The 26284-nt window shown below is 42.0% G+C and overlaps 1 protein-coding gene across 1 annotated transcript in view; it reads left to right on the forward strand.

The window, feature by feature from the left end:
• Window positions 1-26284, forward strand: part of POLN (DNA polymerase nu) — a 158348-nt gene that overhangs the window by 23376 nt on the left and 108688 nt on the right. Inside the window, exons 4-11 of the mRNA XM_041753234.1 lie at window positions 2133-2212; window positions 4232-4732; window positions 7127-7320; window positions 11465-11571; window positions 16685-16842; window positions 19293-19361; window positions 21251-21311; window positions 22012-22076. Coding sequence (XP_041609168.1) covers window positions 2133-2212; window positions 4232-4732; window positions 7127-7320; window positions 11465-11571; window positions 16685-16842; window positions 19293-19361; window positions 21251-21311; window positions 22012-22076 — 1235 coding nt within the window. The remainder of the gene's footprint in view (window positions 1-2132; window positions 2213-4231; window positions 4733-7126; window positions 7321-11464; window positions 11572-16684; window positions 16843-19292; window positions 19362-21250; window positions 21312-22011; window positions 22077-26284) is intronic.

A 26284-nucleotide genomic window follows, 5' to 3' on the forward strand; every position in this document is an offset into this window, starting at 1 on the left:
GTGCTGGCATATAAAGGCCTGCTTCCGTGATCCATTGGGGGATAACTCTATAGGCCATCCAGGTCCCAAGCAGGCCTTTGTAGTGACTGCATCTTGGCCCGGTCCTCCTTCCCTCACGTTCCTGTAAGCATTGATCCTGAGAGCACTCCCCACTAACCTTTCCAAATGCAAACCATCTGAGTCAGCCTCCTGGGGACAAGGCTTATGCCAGTGAATGTGTATAACATACTTATACACATAAGTGGGGAGATTTGGTCACTAATTACAAAAATGAGATCGTATTTTCACAGATTCCTGTATCTTCAAGGCAATTAATAAAGCTCTAAGTCATTCTTTTCAGTGGTCGTGTGCTTCATGGCGTAGATGTTATATAATTTATTCATCAACTGCCCTTTTGATTGGTATCTGCTTTGTTTTTCAGTCCTTTGCCATAAAGCAACACTGCCATAGATGTTTTGGTTTAAAGCTACTTATCATTACATATGTTTCTATGAAACAGCCAATAGTGAGTTTGTTTGGTTAGATGATTTATACATTTTATATCTCTGCTTTTATTGAGGTTACACACACAGATTCTGCACACAAAACACGTGTATTCTGAGTTTATAACTCAACATTTCACAAACTGAACACTCCTGTAACTCGTGCAGATTAAGAAACAGGACATCAGTAGCACCCTGGAAGCCCATCTTTGTTCCTTTAGGACAGTCCTCTTCCCAACTCAGGAGTGATGGATGTACTAATTTCAATAGGTGTTGACAATTTCCTTTCCAAGAAGATTCTAGCTATTCACATTTTTACCAGCAATGCCTGAAACTACCTCTTCCTTCTACCTCTGGTTGCATTAAGTTTGCATTTCCCTGACCACTAGAGAGTTTGAGTATTATATTGTGTTTATTTGCTTTTGGGATTTGCTTATTTGTATACTGCTTCTTTCTATCTTGTACTCATTTTAAAAATCAAACTGTCTTTTTTTGCCTACATTTAAGTGCTTGTTGTATAACACAGATATTAGCCCTTTATCCTTTTTGTTCCAAATGATTTTCCCAGTATGTTCTTTTCTTTCAGAAGCACTACTGCTATCCCTATTTATTAACCTGTTGTATTCTACTGAATTGAGATACTATCTTTGTTCTATAGTAGAGTCTCATAAAGCCATGGGTCAGTTTCTGGATTGTCTGTTCTGTTTTAGAAATCTTTTGACTCTTCCTGTCCAAATACAACATGAATTTGATTGTGGTCGCTGAATAGTATGTTCTGATAGTCAAGCAAGGCGAGCCTTTTATTGTTTTTTTAACTTACTTTCGTGTCTGTTTTCAGATATCTGGTATTTCATATGGCCTTTGACATTTTTTTTCAATTAAAAGAGCCCTTGTAGGGTCTCTAAATGGAATTGCATTAAATTTATTTTTGGAAGAATTGAACGTTTGTGCGTATCTGGATGATGTGTCCTTCCATTTGTATAATCCATTTGTATAGTTTCAATGCCATTTTATGAGATTTTAAGTTGTCATCATTGAGTACCTCATGCTTTTTGTTAAATTTATCCTAAGTTCTTTTTACTGTAAAGATTTCCCCTGTTTTCATGTCTTGGTTGTTATTATTGCTGTGGAGGGAACATAAATCACAGTGGTTATGAAAACAAACACCTGAGTCATGCTGCCTGGGGTTGAATGTGGTTCCATCACTTACTGCTCAGTCCAGGCTTATTAAAACAAAATTTAAAACAGAAGTTTGTATTAATGATGTTTTACTGAACCTCTTATTGTTCCATTGAAATATTATTCATTATAAAAATCTCCTCAAACCTTTAATACTTTCAAGATTTCTGTAAAACGTCAAACTTGGGTTTTCAGATTCCGGTATACAATGGAAATGCCAAGTAATAATTTCTAATAAACATTTTATGATTACCTGGTTCTGTCTCCAGTTAATTTGAAGATATGTTACATAAATGTTTATTGTAACAATAGTATATGTTTTGGGTATGAATGTTACTATGTTGTTTTATATAAGTAAATAATGAGTAAGTAGCATGCTTATAGAGGCCACTTTCAGTGTTTAGCTAATTATATGACTTAGATTTCAATGTTTCTTTAATGCCTTGTGTTCCCTTTTTGTGTTTTTAAAAGCTTCAGAAGTGGTAAACAATTCCTGTATTAAATATTCAGTACTTCTTGAAGATGGGAAGAATCAATCACTGGAAAAAAGGGTAAATCATTGCAAATATTATTGATTCTAAATAGATATCTTTCACTTATTCAACACATACTTAATTGTCTAGTGTATGCTGGGCACTGTGGCTACCATGCTGCAGAAAATAAGGAACGGAGTTCTTCTCTAGGAGTTCATGGTTGAACTTGCTTGATAGGGGAGGGGAAGACAGAGCAGTGCTGTGACCCTACAGGACGGTGCATTGAGTGCCATGGTAGGAGTCAGCTCACTGGAATAGAGACTACTAACCCAGCTTTTGTGCTGTCTCATTTTGTTTTTTTTTCTGGGTGGTGGGGAAAGTAGTCTGGGAGCCTTTTTGAAGTCTGAAAATTATGCCTGAGTGGTCACCTACAGGATGATCAGGAGCCCCAACCATTAGAGAAGAGGGGGAGGACTTGGTAGAAATGTTCAGGTTAGGGAGAAAGCTGGGGCTCTGGGATGGCTGAAATACAGAGAAGTCCCAGGAGGGAGGGGGCACAACTGCTCAGCAGATGAGCCATGTGGGGTGGGCAGGAGGGGAGGGAAAGAGGAGGTCATCTCACTAAAGACAGTGGCCGAGAGAATAGACTCTGGGACAGGGGTGTTCAAAGCCCAGCCTCACTCAATCTAACTGAAACTCCCTGTAGTAAAGTGGGGATGGCAGGACAGCCCTGGCGGTAACAGGATGGTGGTTTGCCCTCAAGTGGAGGGAGAAGGGATTCAACAACTGGAAGGTGCCCCTTTGTGAGTGAGCCCAGATTTTCTCTCTGGGCTGTTCCAGCAGTGGTAGAGAGCCAGCTTACCCAGGTTTTGTTCATTGCTCTCAAAAGAATTTTGAAAAGCTGTATATAGCTCATGACATATTTTTAAGTTGAAATTTAAAATATTCATAACAAGTTTAAAATGTTTCATAGGACACAATTTCTGGTGTATTGACAATATTGACTTTTAAAAACAGATTTTATTTATTTGAGAGAGAGAGAGGAAGAGAGAGCATGAACAGGGTGAGGAGCAGAGGGAGAAGCAGGCAGGTGGCTTGATCCCAGGAACTCTTGGGATCATGACCTGAGCCAAAGGCAGATGCTCAACCAACTGACCCACTCAGGCACTCTGGCAATATTCACATTTTAAAAATGATTACATCATTGTTTAAAATATAGCCACTTAAAAAATACTCTGGTAACCTAATACCCACAAGCATACTTTTAAAAAAGACATGAGCAAGATATTCTTCAGCAATCGAAATTTTTTTATTTCCCTTTTGCTCCTCAAACTTCTTGTATCCTCTCTTGCAGAATTATTAATGTAATATAATTTTATGCCTACAAGTCTTTTGTTGAAGCCATATATTTCTCTGTAATAAAAATGTGAGCATAAACTTTTCTGTGACCATATGCCAAATATTGAAACATTTTCCTTCAAAAGTATTTTAAAAGTACTATTAATTTATATTTGTTCAAAACACCATAAATATATCACAAAATCTGAAAAATAAACATTAAAAATACATTTTATCCTAAATGAATCCAGTAATGAGATGAGTAGAAATACTTTTTTTACCCTCAATTTGTGAATTTATGAATGAATATTGTACAGTATAAGATCAATACAGTAAGAGGATTGCTGCAAATCTATACTTTGAAAAATTTTTAGTAGATGGATTAACATTATCGAATAGTTGTGGTGATCTCACTTTCTCTGTAAATGACTTTTACCTGGAAGTTGTAAATTATTAATCTGCAGCATTAGGTGCATCTGTAAAATACTCCCATCCATGGCATCTTCCTTACAGACACAGGTTATGGTTGGAGACTTTTTGAACTTCTGCCTATTCCAGCCCCTGATTCAGATATGTACTCCTAACTGGGTTGAGAAAAGTTACTGCTCTAGAAGATACTATATAGTTTCATTAGAAAGTCTGATCATAGATCATGAGAAGCTGTGTCCCCACTTTAGATGAATTTTACCAGAAATTAGTTTGGTTTATAGATCTCTCTTAGGAATCCATATTCCTAAAACAGTTCATGTTTTCCTGCAGAATCTGAAATCTTTTACAAGCCAGACATCAAGAACGTCCATCAAGCTCTGTCTTCAGCCCTCCAGTATCAGACTCACAGATCAGCTGTCCACTTACCAAAAGCAGAAGAACATCAGCTCATTGGCTCCTCCCAGTTGTTTCATTCCACAGTGTAACCAGGAGGCTTCAGTCCTACAGAAAATGGAGTGTAAAAGAAAGTATTTCCTAAAGGAAAATAAAAATAATGAAAAAAAAGAAATGCCCATGATTTTTAAAAGAAAATGTAGTACACATAATTTTTCAGGGAAAACAAGTGAACATGTGGCATTGGAAGAAGATGCTGATGAGGTTGAAGCCTACCTAAATTGTGGGAACTCAAGAGCCTGCGAAAACCATTTTTGTGATGCTAGGTATTTGGATGACATGGAGAAAAGCCAGCTGATTGAAATGCTCAAACAGGCAGTAACCGTGGTGGTAACACTGATGTATGAGGATGGTTCCACCCAGCTAAAAGCTGAGCAGGTTAGTGAACAGTGTTGGGTTTTGTTTGTTTCTTTTCTTTGGCACTGTAAAAGAACTGACCCCATTTTTTTTAGTGTCTGATTTTGATGGGAGAGCTAAGAATAAGATTTGAAGCCTGCCCCTCCCCGCCGTGCTGAATGACTGATAATGCATAGCTCTCTTCAGATTTTTAAGAAACTGCCCAAATGTTTTCCAGAGCGGGTATGCCTTTTTTGTATTTGTGAGGGCTCCAAATCCTTAACCTCCTTGCCAATACTTGTGGTCTGTCTGGTTTTGACCATTCTGGTGGGTGTGAAGGGGCATTTCCGTAATAACTAATTAGATAGAGCATCTTCTCATGTGCTTAGTGCCATTTGTGTATCTTCTGTGGTGAAATCTCTGTTCAGATTGTTTGTTCATTTTTAAATTGGGTTATTTGTGTTTTATTTTGGATCTGTAAGCTTTTTTTCTATATTTTAATATAAGTCCCTTGTCAGATCTGTGATTTGTAGTTCTCCAAATCTGTGGCTTATTTTTTTTTCCAGTTTCTTACTGGTGTCTTTTAAAGCACAAAGTTTTTAAAATCTGATGAATTCCAATTTATCAAATTTTTGTATGCCCTTACTTTTGTTGTTATATTTAAGAATGCTTTCCCTATGCAGCTCTTTAAAATATTCTTTTGTGTTTTATTCTAAGAATTTATGGTTTTTGCTCTTATATTTAAATCTGTGGCTCACTTTGAGTTCATTTTTGTATATATTGTGAAATAAGGGGCACAAACCTGCCTCTTGTGTGCTGATATCCAGCTTTCCCAAGCTGTTGAAGGGACTCCTCTTTCCCCATTGAATCTTCTTGGCACTTTTCTCAAAACTCAATTGACTGTAAATATAAGGCTTTATTTCTGGACACTTAGTTCTTTCCATTGATCTGTGTGTCTGTCCTGATGCCTATATCACAGGGTCTTGGTTACTTTAGGTTTGTTGTGAATTTTGAAATCAGGAAGTAGGAGTCTTCTAACTTTGTCTTTTTGAAGATTTTTTTGGGGGTATTCTGATTACTTTGCATTTCCATATAAATTTTAGGATCAACTTTTCAATTCCTTCAGGCACTCAGCTGGGATTCTGATACAGATTGTGTTGAGTCTGTAGATGAATTTTGGGAATTTTGCCATCTTGACAGTATTGAGTTTTCAGGCCCGTGAATTGGGGAGTATCCTTTCATTTACTTAAACCTTCAGTTTCTTTTAGCAGTGTTTTGTAGTTTTCTGTATAGTATACGAATCTTGCTTTACCTATCATTTTTGAAAGACATTCTTGCTCATAAAAAAGTTATAAGCCAATAGTTTTTTCTTTCAACAGTTGGAAGAGCTTCCTCTGCTATCTTCTAGCTTGCTTTGTTTCCCGCCAGAGATCTGCTGTCTCACTTCTCTTTATCTCTGTCTGGGTAATGCTCCTGACCCACCTCTCTGGCCCCCACCCCCTTCTTTTAAGGCTTTCTCTTTATTATTGGTTTTAAGCAGTTTGATCATAATATGACTTCGTGTGGTGTTCTTTGTGTTCCTTATACTTGGGATTTATTGATCTAGGTTCTACAGATTAAGTCTTAGGAGTTTTGTGGTCCTCATGCGTGGTGTGTCTCTCTGCTAGTTTGGTCTTCTTTGATTTCTTTCATTAGTATTTGCAGTTTTCAGGGTAAAGAGCCTGTACATGTCTTGTTGATTTCTATTTAAGTATTTCATTTTTTGGAATGGTTATTATAAATGGTAGTACATCATTTATTTTTTTAGAGAGGGAAAGAGAAAGAGAGGGAGGGGGGATGACAGAGGGAGAGGGGGAGAGAAAATCCTAAGCAGGCTCCACACCCAGCATGGAGCCCCATGTGGGGCTCGATCTCATGACCCTGAGACCATTTCCTGAGCCGAAATCAAGTCAGATTCTTAACCAACTGAGCCAACCAGGCGCCCCAGGTAATACAGTTTTTTGAAAAAAGATCATTTTTATATGTTCATTGAGAGTATATAGAAGTACGGTTGATTCTGTATTTTAATCTTATATCCTACAACCTTGCTAAATTCACATATTGGTTCCAGGAGGTTTTTTTGTAAATTCTTTTGGGTTTTTTTCTGCAGACATTTGTGTCATCTGTAAATAGGGACAGTATAGTTCTTTGTTTCTGATTTATATGCCTTTTATTTCTTTTGCCAGTCATATTACACTTGCTAAGACTCCTGTTGTGATGTTGAATAAAGAGGAGACCAGATTTGGAGAGTAAAATCTTGGGTTTAGTTTTTGGCCTTGATTGTCATTAAAAGAGCTATTTATTTACAAATTTAATTGTAGGCCTTTTCTCTCTGTTTAATTATAAAACACACATTTCTTGAATAAATGCATTGTTTGTGTTTAATTTTGAACCCAGGCTCTGGTTCCCTCTGTTGAGGGAGTTGCAATGTTACTGCAGAGCCATGTAGACAGCCATGGTCCTCTGGATGTCTCAACCTCTGATGGTGTCCTGGAGGAAGGCTTCACGCTCCGTGATCAGTATATCTACCTCAAAACACAGCACTCTTCTACTGGGGACCACGAGCAAGAGGCATATAATCAATTTGCCAGGTCAGAAATCTCCTACTGCCTTAAATCCTGCTTACATGCCTGATTTGTCAGTCCAATTTAAAGTCTCCCAAACTCCAACTTTAAACTTTCAGTTTTATATGGGCACATGACAATAAAGTGGGTCTAAATGACGGAAAGCTCTGCACACACTAGCCTGCTTTCCCCCAAAGAGCTTCTGGAACAGAGGTTCCATTCCTTCATGGGAACCCCTCCAGGATTTGAACCAACATCTCAGTGAGAAGTTGGTGAGAAAAGCTGTGTCCACAGGCCTGAAGATCCACTGTCGTGGCCACAGTTCCAGATGATTTTCCTCATCTCTCTCACAGAGAAAATTAATTTATCACTGCATTCGAAAAGTAAATTGTCTTCAATACCACCTAATTTCATGCTAATTTCAAAATTTCATTCTGTTGAAATAATTTAGGACAGCCTCGCTTGGACCTGCCCCTTTAGAATCTTACAATTTTAGAACAAGCAAGGATGCTTGTGCTGCCCTATCTCAACCTGCTGTGGGTTTCAGCTTCTGCCCTTGTCACCAGTTCTCTGAATGTATTGTCAGCCTGACTCCAGTTTCTGCCTTGGGTGGGGACATCCACTTCTGCCCGCCCAGCTCTCTAAGTCCCAGCCCCTTGGCTGCCTGGCAGTAACTCCTTGAAGCTGCTGTCCTGAAGAGTTCACAGAGGCTGGGGTTAAGAAGGCCCTGGGCCTGGCCCTGGCCCTTTTGACCTCCTACAGTTTCACTGGACCATGAGGGACTTGTAGGCAATTGCTGCATCTGTCTTGTCTCAGTGAGGAATGCCAGGGGCCAGTGTTGTGGCTGGACCAACCCAAAGAGTTCTTATGATCACAGGACACAATTCAACAAAAACCGTCAGGGAACTTTGAGGAACAAGATTCATTACTCACAGGTCCTGGAGGGTACACAGCATACCAGGGGCTACACAGCAAAGTCATAGCTGGAGAAAGAGGGTGCAGGCTCTGCCTTTATTAGGGTCTGAGGATGGGAGGCTGGGGGTTTCAAGGTTTTACTCTTTATTGGCTAATATAAGTCATAAAAGTGGGAATTAGAGTGCAGGAAGGGAAAAGCAGGGTCACTCACATAGGTTAGGTGTCTAGATGCCCCTGGCCTGTCTGAAAGGGACCTTTACGGGTGGGGGTGTCCAATTGTTTTGCTAAAGGGTTGTCATACAGCTTGCAATACGGATGTCTTTTGAAATGTATGGCAATCAAAGGCTTAACAGGAGGCACTTACACTGCAATAATTTTTGGTGAGAATGGGACATTTGTCAAATAGAGCAGCCTGTTCACAAGAAATCCATAGCCTTATTTTTATATAATTTTCTTCTGAAAGAACAATTAGGCAGGTATGTTCTATAGAAGATCTCTGTGAGAACAGAGCCCTAATATTTGAACAGCCTTTTCTAAAATCTGGATTTATATATCCTACTCAATGCTCTTTACTTAGACATCTGGTAGTCACTTCAGTCTTAACATGTGCAAAACTGAGTTCCTGTCTTCCTGAAGTCTGCCTCTGACAGCCTTTTTGTCAAGGTTAATGTCAGCATTTGTTCTCCATGAGCCCAGGCCAACAGTCTTGGCGTTATCTTTAACTTCTCTCCTTTTCATCCGATCTCTTAGTAAATCCCATTGGCTCTGCCTTCAAAATACAGCTAGAAGCTGACCTTGTATCTTCCCCTCTGCTCCTGCCATTTGCTGAAGCCTTTCCCCTCCCAACTGAACTGGGCTGCATCTTTCTGAGGGCCTCCTGCCTCAACTCACCCCTCAGCCTGTTTCCTGCACACATATGAATCAGGTCACAACACTCCCTGCTCAGAGCCCCAACAGTTCCCTACAATGCCTGCAGGTCTGTATGTGGCACCTCACCAGGCCTGGGAGCTCATCCTCTTTCCCAGCCTCCTTGCTACAAGGGTCTTCCTTGTAGCACTCTTCCTCCCCTGCGGTGTGCTCCCAGGTTCCTGCTTGATTTGCTACTGCATTCCTGTAGACCAGAAAAAAAAAAAAAAGCAAATTATGAAAACATGAAAGTAGAGAGTAGTGTAATGAGCCCTACACACACACACACACACACCCCAAATAGTTACCAAAGGGTTTTCCATGCTTCCTTCATCTGTCCCTTTTCGAGGAGAGGGGTAGGGAACTGGGATTAGGGAAAATCCCAGGCATGTCATTTTAGCTCACAGGATGCAGTTTTAAAATACCTGGGCGTTTCTTCATTTAGCCAGTACAATTCTCAAAGTTAAAAATTTTAATACACAGCCCAAATTTAAAATTACCTGATTGTTTTAAAAATGTCCTTCTTCAAAAAAAAAAAAAAAAAAAAAAAATGTCCTTCTTCACATGATCCCCGGGGATCAGGACCAGGTCATGCGTGACATTTCTTGTCTCTCCCACCTCTTTTAACAAGAGCATCCTCTGACCCCTGACCCCAGTTTGCAGAAGGTTTTGTGATTGTGGGGTTCTTTAACTTTTACCCCTTTCCTCCATTATTTCTGTAACCTGGAGCTTAGTCCTACAAGTCCATTATTCAGCTCCAGCTTTTTTCACGAGAGCACTTCCCTGGGTGGTGCTGTCTGCTTCATACTCCATCTGTGATACAGTTGGATGGTCAGATTTAGCAAACAAAAACTCAGGATGCTAAATTTGAATTCTAGATAAACAATTTTTTAGTGTGACTATGTCCCAAGTATTGTAAGAGACATTCTTGCATTACAGACATACATCTCTAAAAAACATTTATATTTTTTTCAGATAAAAATTAGTCACTGCTTTTCTGAATTTCAAGTTTAGCTGGGTATGCTGCACTCTGGTTACCTTTTGGGTATGCTGCAGTTATGCTGTCCTTATGTCCATGATGCTCAGATGGAGCTGTGGCTCAAGTAATGCCAGCATGATCCCTCCATTGTGAACATCCCCACCAAACGTTGCCTCAGTGATTTCGTCTGTCAGGAGGGTCATTGAAATCACTTTCTAATTATGTCTGGAAGATGGTGATTTTTCTGTGTCTATCATTTCTTTCACTGTATTGAGTAAAATTTTCTGTAGAGGACTTTCCTTCTTCAAGTAGGCTTTTTGTTCACCAGGGAAGCCCAGGTGAAACCACACAAGAAAATGCAAATGCCTGTGAAACAAGCTGAGCAAAGTCTAACTCTGCTGACTTAATGTGCAGAGCTGAGTGGACTCCTGCTTTTTCTCTCCCTCAGCCTCATGCAAGACCCTCAGTGTATGAATAAACAGTTACTATGAAGGAAGATTTATAGTGCAGGGCCCAGGCAGCAGCAAGATAGGGTCTCAGACCTTTGCTGTGCCTCTTACTAGTTGGGTAATGCTGGGAAAATTGTTTAGCCACTCTGAACCTCAGTTTTCTTATCTGTAAAGTGGATCAGTGCCTGCCAAACAAGGTTATGGTGAGATTTCATTGTAACAGTCCTTTGAAGTGTTTAACATAGTGTCATCATGGCGAGTGTTCACTAAATGATGACTCGTATGAATTGCATATCCAAGGAGTTCATGGTGAAATGGGGCGAGCCTACTTTCAAGGTAAATTACAGTACAGATGTGGTCCTGGCTACAGCCGGTACATGGACAGGAGCATAGAAGGAACATAGGGGGGCAACTCCCCACCTCAGGAGGCAGACCTTCCTGCAAACAGCACGTGGGTAGTCTGCAGAAATTGTGGGAGGAGAATTGTAAGCAAGAAGGCAGCATGTGAGGTGGCCCCTGAGTGTGAGAGTACATGGCACCATGTGGTGGTGGAGGTAAGACAGTTCAGTGTGAGCAGAGGGTAGAGTGTTTGGAGTGCGTGCTGGGGAGCCTGTAAGGAGTCCAAGGGGTGTGTGCCCCATTCAGGAATGTAGGTCTTAGTCAGCAGGTAATGTGGCTTTACCCAGGGACAGGCTCTGAGAGGCTGTGGGACCTTGGGTTCATTATTATGTAGGCTTTCTCAGCTTCATCCTCTGTGACATCTTCCTCATAGTATTCATGTTCATCTATGTAAGGCTCCTCGAAGAACACCGTCTACAATGTAGTACGCAAGTGATACCTGTCAGAGCAATAAAAATATTTTTTCCAAAGTCAGGAGTTCTAAATTAACATCTAAATCAGTGAATTTCTTTTCATCTTCCAGGAAAGTTCTCTTTCAAACTCTGAAATGTCCTGTTATTTGTTTTAATGCTAAGGACTTTGTGCGAACAGTGCTGCAGATTTTTGGTAATGAAGGCAGCTGGAAGCATGGTAAGTTTTAGTTTCTCCAATCTCTTAAATTTAATTCTCCAGCAGTGATTCCTCCTGAGAATGGGAGGGGTGGCTCAACTCTGGGGGCCTGGTCATGTGGCTCCAAAGCACCAGCTTTGTGGCCTTGGGCCCCAAGTGTGAGGGGGCACTTTCCCTCTGTGCTTTATTTATTTAACAGAGAGAGAGCACATGCAGGGGGAGCAGTAGAGGGGAAAAGGAGAATCAGACTCCCTGCTGAGCAGGGAGCCAGACTGGGGCTTAATTCCAGGGCCCCAAGATCATGACTCAAGCCAAAGGCAGATGCTTAACCAACTGAGCCACCCAGGTGCCCCTCCCTCTGTGTTTTATTTTATTTTATTTTTTTAAAGACTTTATTTATTTATTCATGAGAGATACAGAGAGAGAGAGAGGCAGAGACACAGGCAGAGGGAGAAGCAGGCTCCATGCAGGGAGCCTGACGTGGGACTCGATCCTGGGTCTCCAGGATCACGCCCTGGGCCGAAGGCAGGCGTTAAACCACTGAGCCACCCAGGGATCCCTGTGTTTTAGATTGTTTGATTTTTTGAAAGAATATATTACTTTTGTAATTTAAAATAAGAAGTGACTTATACAGTGTGGTCACATGGGATGTGTGTTACTGCAAATAGTTTATAAACTCCCTAAGAATTAGACTGAAGTCCAGCCACATGAAAAAGATGCTCAGCATCCCTTATCATCAGGGAAATTCAAATCAAAACCACAATGAGATACCACCTCACATGAGTCAGAATGGCTAAAATCAACAATACAAGAAACAACAGGTGCTGGTGAGGACGTAGAGAAAGGAGAACCCTCGTGTAGTGTTGATGGGAATCAAACTGATAAGCCCTGTGGAAAACAGTATGGAGGTTCCTCAGAAAATTAAAAATAGAGCTACCCTATGACCCAGCAATTGCATTACTGGGTATTTATGCAAAGTAAAGCGATTGCATTACTGGGTATTTATGCAAAGAATACAAAATACTAATTCAAAGGAATGCATGTACCCCTGAGCTTATAGTTATCATTATTTACAACAGCCAAGATATGGAAGCAGCCCCTGTACCATCCATAGGTGAATGGATAAAGAAGATGTGGTATATGTATATTACTCAGCCATGAAAAAGAATGAAATCTTGCCATTTGCAATAATGCTACAACATGGATGGATCTAGAGGGCACTATGCTAAGTGAGATAAGTCAGTCAGAGAAAGATACCATATGATCACTCACATGTGGAATTGAAGAAACAAAACAAATGAGCAAAAGGAATAAAGAGAGACAAACCAAGAAACAGACTCTTAACTCTAGAGAACACACTGCTGGTCTCGGAGAGGGTGTTGGAGGGAAACAGGTGATGGGGATTAAGGAGTGCACTGACTGTGATGAGCACCGGGTGATGTATGGAAGTGCTGAGTCACTATGTTGTACACCTGAAACTAATATAACTATGTTAACTATACTGAAATTTAAATAAAATAATAAAGTCCAGAGTAATTAGCATCAAAACAATATAGAACACATTTTTATTTTTCATTTAAAAATAAGAATTTTAAATAACTTTTCTTACTAGATGGTCAGATATGTAATGAAGCAAATATAGCAGAAATGCTCATTGTAGAATCTAGATAGTAGATATATGAATGTTGACTGGACAGTTCTTTTTAAATTGTGTACATGTTTGAAAATAAGTTATTGGAAGAAATCATTTGATTGTGCAAAATTTCCAACCTGTACAAGAGTACCTGTGATACAATAAGAAATATGTATTTAGTCTTTGTCCCTGTATTTAATATTTAGTCTTTGTCCCTGCTTCCTGGCACATAGTTCCTAAGACAATTGCAATCCCCAGAGTGTTAAGAGTGTCTTTTGTGTGCTGATGAGAGGACTGGGAGCTGGGCCCCCCAGCCAGGGTCAGGGCAGGGCAGTGGACGGAAGGACCACACCAGGCTTAGTGGGTTGGACTAGCTCTCCTGGGGACGGAGAGCAGAAGGAGATGCAGTCCATCTCCATGGCCAGTGGTCTCATCAGTTGCATTGTGCAGTGGAATCTCCATAAAATCCCTGCACAGGGGGTTGGGGGATCTGGAGGTGGGTGAGCATATCTGGGCTCTGGGCACAGGTGCTCCCGGAGAGGCTTGGGGACTCTGCACCTCCTGCCCCGTACCTTGGCCTGTGCATCTCTTCCCTTTGGATGATCCTGAGTTGTGTCCTTCATGATAAATGGGTACTTAGTAAGATGCTTTCTAGAATTCCGTGAGCCGTTCTAGCCAAGTGTGGAACCTGAGAAGGGGGTTGTGAGAACCCCAGTTTGTAGTCGGCCAGTGGGAGGTACAAGAGGCATCTGAAACAGGGGTAGTCTTGTGAGGTTGAGCTCTTAGCCCACAGGTCTTTACTCCCTGCAGCTCATGTCAGAATTGTGCCAAACTGTCAGACACCTGCCAGCATCTGCAGAGAGCCTGGGACCTGGGGGTGCAAGAGCCACATGTGGGGCACCAGAGGTGGTGTTGAAAAACAACATAGTACCCATCACCCAGTTTCAACAATTACCAACTTAGGTCCAGTCTTCCTTCCTTTGTAACTTCTCACCTTTCCAAATCCCTGCCTCTTGGATTATTTTATAGCAAATTCCAAGCATAATATGATTAATCTGTAAATATTTCAATTATATGATGAAACTTGAGGATTTCATTTTTAAGATGATGCCATCATCCTTGCCCCCCAAATTGCAGCAATTGTTCAGTGTTATTTGATATCCAGTCAGTATGTACGCTGCCCAATTGTCTTTAAATATTGTTTTTGTTTTTTATGGTTCTTTTGACTTAGAATCCAAACAAGAATCAGAGTTAGGTTATCCCAAAGCTGGGATAGGTGTGATGTATTTCTTAAGTTTCTTTTCTTCTCATCTATATATCCTCTCTCTCTCCCTGTTTTAAATTCCTGTAATTATTTTATCCTTATGGCTGAAACCAAAATTGTTTATTGTGTAGGATTTCCCAGAGTCTGGATTTTCAGAACATATCTCCTTCTTGCTGTCTAACAGTTTCTTCTTGCTCTTCTATTTCTTGTAAATTGGCAATGATATCCAGAGACTTGATCAGATTTCAGGCCTGATTTTGGAAAGGCAAGACTAAGTCATGACCCCGACCCTAACCCTAGGTAATGGCATGTCCTTCTGTCAGGAGGTATGTGATGTTTGGTTGTCTATCTTTTTTGTGATGTTTGAACTCTTATTTTGTATGTTGAATCTTCTTCTCTGGTCTTTAACATTTATCACTTTATCTAGAATCTGTTTCCGATCTTTTTTTTTAGTTCCTCTTTTCCATTATTATATTTTTTTTTTGTAGGGCATTATCTATTGTATTGATTGGCTTTTGTTTATTGCCAGTTTAGTTTTTATTTATGAAATTTTTTTTGGTTTTATTTCCTGAACCCTTTTATTTCTTTGTTCAGTTTTTCTTTTTCTTTTTTTAAGTCACCTAATTTCTAAGTGTTTCTAATTCTGATTTATTAATTTTTCATAAGTTTTATAATTTTCTTGATTTTTCTTAGTTCATTTTAAATCTGTTTTGTTGGTATTTCTCTGTCAACTACTGCCACTTTCTCCCCAGTGTGGGGCCTTGTCTTGGTGGGGGTTAGTGTGTGAGATGGAGGAATTTACGTGAACCAGCCTCCAGGTTCTTCCAGCACCGTCAGACCTTCCCCAAGAGTTTTCAAGAATATATGTTGGCAGAACCTTAATTTTGGAACATTAGAGCTTTGAAAAGGCAAGTAGAGTGAACGAGTCCACCTGGGTGAGTTAGCACTGCCAGACGGTGTGGGCAGTGTCATGCACAGCCGTGGGTGCAGGCCCAGAGTGCCTGCTAATATTCCCCCAGCCAAGGTTCCAAATCTGCCAACGTCAGGGACTCCCAGACATCAGACAAAAAAGCCATGGTGCTGGATGCCTTGGCAAATATAAATCTCTTAGACTGGCATAATTTAAAAATGCCAAAAATTATAGTATTTACTGTGTTGTGGTCTAAGAGCACAGTTTGTTTAAAAGAAAACTCCTTTATTTTTGTGTAGTGTTATTCAAAATGTTAAAGTAACTTGGGGCACCCGGGTAGCCCAGGCGGTTGAGCATCTGACTCTTGTTTCGGCTCAGGTCAGGATCTCAGGGTCCTGAGATGGAGCCCTGGGTTGGGCTCTGTGCTCAGTGCAGAGTCTGCTTGGAATTCTCTCTCTCTCTCCCTTCCTCTCCCCCACTCATGCTCTCTCTTAAAATAAGTAAATAAATCTTTTTTAAAATGTTAAAACAGCTTGAAAAACCAATCACTTAGAATTCAGATTTATCTCTCAGTTTATCAGCCCCCCATCCTTTTATAGCTCCCCTCTCCATGTCTAAAATGTTTAGTACCCTCGTACTAAAACTTACTTGGCAGATGTCATTTTTATTTTTCATAAAGCAACTTCCCATATGTCTCGCACACACGTACAGTAAGCTCTTCCCTGAGTTTTCAGTTGAGAAAACTAGTTTTTATGGGCAGTGCTGCCAAGGTCCAGGGGTGGCGTTGTGCTTCATTCTTTCTACACATCCCAATGCAGCAGAGATCTGGGGGTCTCCCAGGGTTTTCCTCACATCAAGTGCCAGGTGTCTCTGCCCTCACACACACACACCACCGACCCTCCCTAGAACTGAGTGATGAGGATGCTTATGCTTTTCCTTCTCCTCACAAGACTTGGTTCCTGGACACCTCGAAGAGGGGTGCCTAGGAAGGCAGCCCAGTGAGAAGCATGGCCAGAAAGCTGGGGAGCAGTGGCAGGAGGCAGGTGGGGAGGAGGGTTCTCATGTTAGTTCAGTCTCCGTCTTTGGCTGTCTAGGGTCAGTCCCCCATGGAGACTGCCTGTGTGGGAACTGGGTCATGGGGGCTGCTCTCACCAGAGGCTCTGAGTTCCTCAGGAATGGTGGCGTGTCCCTGTGGCACACACCTCCATCACTGGAGGGGATGGTAGTGCTATTATTATTATTATTTTGAACCTTGAGAACCTTGTAGGAGTAGGGAAGAGGACAGTTTTCCAGTTTTCCTGGAGTGATTAAATGGCCTTCTCTGCAGTTGTTCATTTTGTGGGGCTGGATCCCAGAATTGCTGCATGGCTTATCGATCCTGGGGAGGCTGCAACCTCGTTTGAAGACTTAGTGGCAAAATTCCTTGAAAGCTCCATCTCTGTGAAAGTGGACAGCACATATGGAAACTCCTCAAGAAATGTCGTGGTGAGTTGTGTTGTCTTTACCAATGGTAATACAACCCGGATTTTTCCTAGAAATGTTTTCCATTTCATAAACAGTCCAATAGTAAAAAAGAAAAAAACATCAGTGACATTCATTATTACTTACTCTGCACAAATGCTTTTTACTCTGACATTTCTGGTAGAGGATATTGACTTAAGTAAGGTGACTTCTGTTCCTTCATGAATTTGTTCCTGGGAAGTCCATTCACATTGTGATTATCTTCTAAACAGACCCTCTGGTGTCAGAGTCACGTGCTCTGTGACCTGAGAGCTGCCTGTAGTGCTGATGCCCTGACCTCTGTGGCAGGGGTTCTGGCCACACCTTGGTCCATGTGCCCAGGCATGTCTTTCCAAGCCCTGTCCTAGAGATGCACCTAATTGTTAGGAACCACGTGTACAGAAGCCACGATGCTCACAGCTCTGGAGCCCGGCCTGGAGCCTCACAAGCCAGAGACATCACATGGCCCACAGCAGGTCCCAAGGAGCTGTCCCCAGGGAGAGCAACGTGGGCCACAGTTGGGCCACCCTGTTCAGGCTTCCTGCCTGTAAATCAACAGCAATATGCTGAAAGCACAGCTGGAAGAGCCTTACAAGGTGCTCGGAGAGCACAAGGATAGGCTGTGGTGGGGAGCCCTTGGCACAGAGTGACTGGTGATGTGTGGGCCCTGAGGCCTGGGGACGTTTGCTTCTGCTCTTCATCCCCTGCTGTCTGGAAGGGAGGGTCTGAGACATATAGGGACTGGGGGGTAAAAATGCAGGAACTCACTCCCCCTTGATTTAGAAAGACTTGTGTCAGAGGAATATGGAAGATCTCACAGACCCAGGGAAGGCAGTACCGGGCCTTGGGAAGATGAGAGCCCTCAGGCCCAGGACCAGCAGTGAGCCAGGACCTTGCATCCATGTGTCACTTTTGTCGAAGACTCACATTTTCAGCACTGAGATGCTGCATTTCTCTCACTGTACCACACATGTGCCCCTTGGCAGGAGGGCAGGGCGTGGAGGTGAGTTCTACCAATCGATCATGTGATGTTGGGGAGGAATGTCCTCAAATAGAAGCTGGGACACTGCTACTGAAACAGGGATGTGCCTGCCTCAGTAGTACCTGTCGGTTTCTAGATGAGAAGACCAAGGTACAGAAAGGTCAGTGTGCATGCACCTTGCTTAGGTCAGGTTGAGACTGTGGGTTTCTGACTCAAGTCCAGTTTCTTTCTAGTGTATATCTGGGGATGGGAGTGGCTACGGGGAACAAAGCCCCAACTGCAGAGATGTGTTTTCTCCCCATCAACAAGCTGGTGCCTGGCACCCAGACTGGGCAGCTGTTCACCATGCTGTGGGCTCTGGCAGTCCCCCAGCGACCCGTGTGCCATTGCCTTACAGCCCACAGCAGCTTCACCCCCACGCCCTCATCACACTCCAGGAAGAAGAGGAGCAGCCTCCATGAACTTGGGCTCGAATCCTGTTGGCTAGAAATGTGTCCACTGTGGAGGCATGCAGTGCAGGAGGGGCGGGAGGAGAAAGCCAGGGTCACATGATGCCATGCTGGAGAAGTGATGGGGATTGTCTGGGAGAACCTCAGGGAGTCTGGGCAGAAGGAGCAGCATGGGAGCAGGAGAGAACTGCAAAAATGGGAAGGAAGGTGTGGGGTGGAAAAGGAGCTGTGTCAGGGGCTCTGTCACAAAGGTGCCGGTCCCATGCTGGAGCTCAGTCTCATCCTGGGGAAGCCCCAGCTGGAGAACCATTCCAAGTGGGAGCCGTATGGTCAGCTCTGTCCTGTAGAAAACTCAGTCTGCTCATGGAGCCCCCAGACCAGTCATCCAGGAGACACAAGGCTGGGGATGATCAGAGAGCAAATGCTAGGCTATGTCAGGCCACTGTTGACTCCTCATAATTAGGTTTCTCTGGCTTGGGGTCTTGAGGCCAAAAGCAGAATGTGGAGAGTCATTTGACAGAGTGAGGTGTTCAAGGAGGGAGAGTCAGATAGTGCTGGAGGCTACGGCTCATACCCTTCCCTGTTTGTTCACTCTCAGGGCCTCTGGAGGCGTCATCCAGGTGAGGATGGGTGGTGAAGATGGCCACTTGGCTCCTTAGCTTGCTGAGCTGTGTGGAGGGTGCACATCTGTCTCTATCTCTGTGTGATCTTTGCACCTTGGACACAGCTCCTTTACAGTTCCTGTAAAGTGAGGGAAAAACTGGGTCAGGGAGAAAGTGTGAGGCTCCAGGTAGCTTGCATTTGCCCAATAAGAAGGATATTCAGTAGCCTGGGGACTCACCTGCTTGAGGTATTTTGTAATGCCACTGGCTGTGTCATGTCTGCCATGGAAAGACTCCTGCCACCCAGCTGGTGCCCATTTGTGTGGCTTGTGTCACTTTCTACATTGTGATGAACATTGTTGCCAAGTTTGCCTAATCTTTCATTCTTTCGATCTTTTAAAGAATCAGAATGTACGTGTGAACCTGAAAATACTCTACAGACTTACAATGGGCCTTTGTTCCCAGTTGAAGGCAAGGCATTTTATTATAACTTGGGGTTAGCAAGCACTCTCACTTACTGTTCCCCAGGAGCATCTCTCACTCCTATCCACACTCCCAGCATCTTTGAGTATGCAGGAAATGGAAGATAGAATTCTAAGGCCAAGTTAACTTGTGCATTACTTATAGAACGATAGTCCATCTGATAAGACCTCAAGTTTTAAAAATGTTTTCTGTAGGTTAACAATTGTAGCATTTTTATTTTTTTATTTTTTTATTTTTTAAATTTTTATTTATTTATGATAGTCACACAGAGAGAGAGAGAGAGAGAGAGGCAGAGACATAGGCAGAGGGAGAGGCAGGCTCCGTGCACCGGGAGCCCGATGTGGGATTCAATCCCGGGTCTCCAGGATCGCGCCCTGGCCCAAAGGCAGGCGCTAAACCACTGCACCACCCAGGGATCCCCAATTGTAGCATTTTTAAAAGCCACCAATTCAGTTGGAACTTTCTTTTTTTTTTTTTAAGATTTATTTATTTATTACAGAAAGATGGAGAGCATGAGTAGGGGTAGCGACAGAGGGAGAGAAAATCTCCAGCAGATGCCCCACTGAGTGTAGAGTCTAATATGGGGCTCAATCTCACAACCCTGAGATCAGGACCTGAGCTAAAGTCAGATGCTTAACCCACTGTGCCATCCAAGCACTCCTCAATTGAAATGTTTCTAATGCTGCAGTTAACATAAAAGCTGAGTGTATATTTTAGTTTAAAAGTGGGATGGACCCAGCTCTACTCAGAGTCTCATTAGGAAGCAGAGGGCATTGAGGGAACAGTCAAGAAAAGTTGAAGGAAGGGACAATATATGGAGGTGAGGCCAGGTATGAGGGGGCCAGCAGGGGATGGAGAAGCCTCTGGGGACAGGCACTGGCAGGAATCTCCTCTACCTCTGGGCTTGGAGGGTAAGCTGTCACCAGAACATGGGGAGAGCAGTGGCCCTACAGGGGCTGCCGAGGAGTCAGGAGGCCAGACAGCAGGAGCTGTGGCTGTGGGCCAAGAACTGTGGGCTGCGGGGTAGGGTCCAGCAGGAGAGAGGAAACCCACTTCTCTCCCCTGCTGCCCGTCAACCCTTCCTTGAGGGCAAAGTGCAGGGCACTGGGTGTGGAGGAGCAGGTCAGGAGTGCAAGGGCACAGCACAGGGGCAGGTGAGGCCAAGGACTTTCACACAGCAGCAGGAAGGAATGCACATGACAGAAGCTCTGAGAAGAGGCATGAAGACAGTGTGAATAAACGCAGAGATGTTTTATATTATTGGAGAAGGTGACCTAATAGATTTCACCTCTCCCCACGCTAATCTACCAAGCCAATGCAAAAACCAATGAAAATCCTAGTTATACTTTTGGGAATTCAGTAAAACTATTCTGAAGTTAAAATGGAAGACTAAAAGTCTAAAAATACCTACATCACACTTTAAAATGAAAAAGATTAGGGTGCCTGGGTGGCTCAGTCAGTGAAGTGTCTACCTCCAGCTCAGGTCATGATCTCAGAGTCCCAGGATTAAGGCCCAATGAGCTCACTGCTCAGTGAGAAGTCTGCTTTTCCCTCTCCCTTTGCCCTTCCCCTCTGCTCATGCACTCCCTCTCTCAAATAAATAAAATCTTTAAAAAATTTTTGCAATGAGAAAGTTGAGAGTGGGGCTTGGCCTACCTGATATTTCTAAATATCTGTATGAGATCTTGATAATGAAATAGGATACTTGAAGGAAATAGGAGCTTTATTAGGAAGGAGGACAGTGGGAAGCTGCTGTTGGATAGGTGCCACCACTCACTTAGGAGTTGCCCAAATTATACAGTCAGGTAGGCTATTAGCTATGTGCAGTAGAAATAATTTAAAAGTAACATAGGTATTACTTCTTTTCTACAAAATAGGTTTATGGTTTATGGCAACTATTTTGTACTTTGGAGCTTCCTCTGATACCAATTTTGGCAGGTAAGGTACCATAAAGATGATGGACAGTCCTCTTTCTAGGGAATTCTCAACATTGTTTGAGAGCAACTGTTTATCTCTTATTTAGACATAGGCAGTGTGTTATGTAGGCACTGAGAGGTAGCCAGCTCTCTGTTTGCCTTCTCTGTAATAAGAGGAGTTGGACCGCATCACCTGTTGATCTAGAAGGACCAGAGGTTCTGACCTCTCAGTCACATGGGATCCCTTTGTACTGTGTGGTTCTGCTGGGTGCCTGGGCCAGGGGGCAGCCCCATGCTCCTGAGAGCCGCAGAGCAGGAGTGCAGGAGGAGCCTGTGGCGTGTTCTGCATGTCAGTTCGTCCTAGTGTGTGCTGTTGTTCAGCCCTGCCCCCTCAGGACAGCCCTTAGGACAAGGGTTGAGGGCTCTCCTCTGTCTTTGCTCTTAGCCTCCACTCTGCTCAGGTCCTGCTGGGCACTCTGCGGCTCACCTGGCCCGAGGCAAGTCCATCCCTGGCAGCTGGCCAGAGCGCATCCCCATGCCAACCACCACCACACGGAGCTCGAGCACTGACCCGAGTGGATGGTTAGTCGAGGTTGGACACAGCAGGCACTGTCATTATTGTCCTCATCAGGGAGCCAGGCTAGCTGCTTGTCCTTGAGCCTTTGGCAGAAATGACTCATTGAGAGAGTACAAGTTTTATCTCTTTGGTGTTTGAATCACAGTGATGGAAAGCCACAGCATTCGGGTGAACAGAGAAGAAATGGAAAGGACTTCAGCACTTCTTGGGGTGCGTTCTTACTGTAGAGCTGTGGTGCCTATAAGTCTTTCCTACTCCCTGCTCCCTTCCTTGCATGCACCAAACAACGCCGATGCCTCCTGTGTCTGATGCGTGCAGGTGAGTACCAGGTGGGCAGCTGGGCGCTTGCCCCATGGCATGTGCGGGGTGTCACGGATCCTCCAGCTTCTCAAAGGTCAGGCTCTCTCACAAGGAATCCTACTATTGTTTGGTGAGGGGAATTCACTACTTTCTTGGGTTCTTTGAAAAAGCAATAACAGAACTTTCTGTCAAAAATAAGAAATGCAGAGGGATGCATAGAGATGCATGAAAAAGGCATTAAATTGTGTCACGGAAGTTATTTTAAAGGAAACTCTAGCATAACCATCACTAGGCCAAAGCGTAGAATTTCTAGAAGCCCTGTGTGCCCTTTCCCTATCTCAACCCTTCCTGCTATCGAAAGTCATTCCTGCCCTGGCTTGTGGAGTCACTACCTTGTTGCTTTCCTTTGCTGTGTTCCACCTCAGCGCCTAAACAGTGTTGGGCTCTCCTTTGGGACTGTGGGTCAGTGGTCAGCTGACTACTCTCCCTCTGCCTCCAAATCTCAGCCTCACCATGTCCTGTGTCACTTGGTGCTGGTCTGCTGTCACACCCCTCCCCCTATACCCCTATGGATAGCATCTGTGTTGTGGCCAGCTGGCGGCCCTTACAAACCATGCTGTTCCCTTGAACATGTCTCCTGGGCCCACCAGCACCCGCTTGCCTGGGGCCCAGGATGGTCTCCTCAGCTTTAGTAAGGAACACTGAATTGCTTTTCCAAAGTCACACCCGCCAGAAGCACACTCAGGTCCTGCCATTGCTCATCCTCCCCTGCATGGGGACAACAGGTTTGCAGGAACACCTACTCTGGTGGGAATGTAATGGTATCTCCTTATGATTTTGGTTTCTGTTTTCCTGACTACTAATGAGATGGGATAGCTTTTCGTATCATCATTGTCTACTAGGAGTTTCTCTTTGGTAAAACAGCTTTTCAGGTTTCTTACCCATTTTTACATGGAGGGCTCTGTCTTTCCCTTATAGTACATCTTGATAAAATCCAGTTACAAACCTGTTGTATATACCTTCTCCCTCTCTGTTACCTTTGTACTTTCCTAATGGTGTCTTTTGACAAATAGAAGTTCTAAATTTTTAATGTGGTGTAATTTACCAATCTTGTCTTTATGATTACTGCTTTCACTATGCTGTTTAAGAAAGCTTTCTTATGTCAAGCTCATGAACTATTCTCAGGTGTTGTGTTTAAAATCTATTTTCATTAGCCTTTGCATTTAGGTTTATAATACACCTGATTTTTCCTTTTTATGTACTTTTTTAATTGAGAAAGAAATTGCATACAGTGAATAATGCAACTATTTTTAATTGTGATAAAATACATTTAACATAAGACTTAACATCTTAACCATTCCTAATTAGACAGTACAGTGATATTCAGTACACTGACATGATTATATAGTCGTCATCACCATCCATCCCCAGAACTGCAAAACTGAAACTCTGTGCCCCTTCAGTCCTGCCCACCCTCCCCTCACTCTAGCTCCCACCAGCCGCCACTATGCTTTCTTTCTGTGACAAGATTGCTCTAAGCACTTCACGTAAGCCAGATTATACAGAACTTATCTTTTTTCCCTGGCTCATTTCACTTAGCATAATGTCTTCAACATTCATCCTTGTTATAGCATGTTGCTACATTAATTATCTTCCTCTTTGAGGTTGAATACTACTCCATTGTACATATATACCACATTTTGCTTACTATTCATCTGCCAGTGGATGTAAGCAACTTGAGCTGCTTCCATGTTTTAACCATTGTAAGTAATGCTGCTATAAGAATGGGTGTACAAATATCTCTTTGAGACTCTGCTTTCATTTCTTTTGAGTGTATATCCCAAAGTGAATTGCTAGATCTTATGGTAATTTTTCATTTTTTGAGGAACCATTATACTTTTTCCACAGTGGCTGTACCATTTCGCACTCCCACTAACATGCATAAGTGCACTTTCTACACATCCTCACCAATACCTGTCGTTTTCTGAGCTTCTTTTGTTTTGTTTTTATAATAGCCATCCCAATGAGTGTGAGGTGGTATCTCACACTGTAGTTTTGATTCCATTCCCCTAATGATTAGTAATGTTCATCATCTTTTCATGTGCTTACTGGCCATCTGTGAATCTTCTTTGGTAAAATGTCTATTCAGGTCCTTTGCCCATTTTTGAATTGGGTTGTTAATTTTTTCTTTTTGTTGAGTTTTAGATGTTCTCTATATATTCTGGATGGTAATCCTTTATCAGATATATGATTTATAAATATTTTCTCCCATTTTATGGGTTGCCTTTTTTGCTCTTTGATAGTGACTTTTGATGCACAAAAATTTAAAATTTTCATAGTCCAATTAAAAATTTTTTCTCTTGTCCCTCTGCCTTTGTTATCATATTCAAGAAATCACCTTCAAATCCAATATAGTGAAGCTTTTGTCCTGTGTCTCTTTATAAGAGTTTTACTGTTGTAGGTCTTAAATTTAGGTCCTTGATAATTATGAATTAATTTTTGTATATGGTGTGAGATAAGAGTCCACCTTCATTTTTCTGCATGTGAATGTCCAGTTTTCCCAACACCATTTGTTGAAAAGACTGTACTTTTTCCATTGAATGTTCTTGGCACACTTGTCAAAAATCATTTGACCCTACATGCAAAAATTTATTGCTGGGCTCACTATTGTATTCTTTCTCTGTCTGTCCTTATACCAGTACACACTGTTTTGGTTAGTGTAGATTTGTAGTCAGTTTTGAAAGCAGAAAGTATGGATCCTCTACATTTGTTCTTTTTCAAGATTTGGCTATTTGGAATCTCTTGAGATTTCATATGAATTTTAGGATGCATTTTTCTAGTTCTGAAAAAAAAAGTCTTTGGGATTTTAATAGAAATTACATTGAATCTGTAGATCACTTTGAGTAGTTTTCATATTTTAATATTTTAAGTTTTCCAATCCATGAACATGAGATGTTTCCATTCATTTATTTTAAAATTTATTTCAGCAGTGTTTTATAATTTTCATTGTATGAGTCCTTCACCTCCTTTGCTAATTCCTAAGTATTTTATTCTTTTTGATGCTGCTATGAATGAAATTGTTTTTGTAATTTCCCTTTCAGATTGTTCATGTGTAGAAATGCAACTGACTTTTATGTGTTGATGTATCCTGCTACTTTGCTAAGTTCCAAAGTTCTAACAGTTTCTTGTTTTTTTGGTTTTACTTTTTTTTTTTTTTTGGTATGGGCTCTAGAGTTTTCTACACATAAAATCATATCACCTGCAGAGGTAATTTTACTTTTTCTGTCCCAGTTTGGATGCCTTTTATTTATTTTTCTTGTCTAATTGCTCTGACCAGAACTTCCAGTACCATGTTGAATTGAATAGAAGTGGTGAAAGCAAGCAACCTTTCCGTGTTTCTCATCTTAGAAGAAATGCTTTTAGTCTTTCACCATTGAGTATGATGTTTCCTGTCAGTTTTTTTATATGGTTTTTATTATGTGGAGATAGTTCCCTTCTGTTTTAAGTTTGTTAAGTATTTTTTTTTCATGAAAGAGTGTTAAATATGGTCAGATGATTTTTGTGCATCAGTCGACATGATCCTGTACTCTTATAACCCCTCCATTCTGCTGATGGGGCGTTTTACATTGATCAGTTTTCATGAATTGACCCATACTTGTATTCTACGAATAAATCCCACTTAGTCCTGGTATATAGTTCTTTGAATATATTCCTAGTATTTTTTTGAGGATTTTTGCATCAATGTTCATAAATGTTGTTAGTCTATAATTTTCTTGTATCTCTGGCTTTGGTATCAGGGTAATGCTGGCCTCATAGAATGAATTAAGAAATGGTCTTCCCTTCTCTCCATTTTTTGGGAAAAGTTTGGGAAGGATTGATATTGGTTCTTCTTTAAATGTTTGGTAGAATTCACCTGTGAAGCTAATGATCTGGGGCTCTTCTTTGTTGGGAGATGGATTATTGATTCAATCTCCTTACTAGTTATAAGGACTGTTATAGGACTATTCAGATTTTCTATTTCTTGGTGATTTAGTCTTGATAGGTTTTGTGATTTTAGAAATTTATCCATTTCATCTGGGTTATCCAATTTGTTGGTGTACAGTCATTCTTAGTACTCT

Source organism: Vulpes lagopus, chromosome 4 (assembly GCF_018345385.1).
Source record: "Vulpes lagopus strain Blue_001 chromosome 4, ASM1834538v1, whole genome shotgun sequence".
NCBI lineage: Eukaryota > Metazoa > Chordata > Mammalia > Carnivora > Canidae > Vulpes > Vulpes lagopus.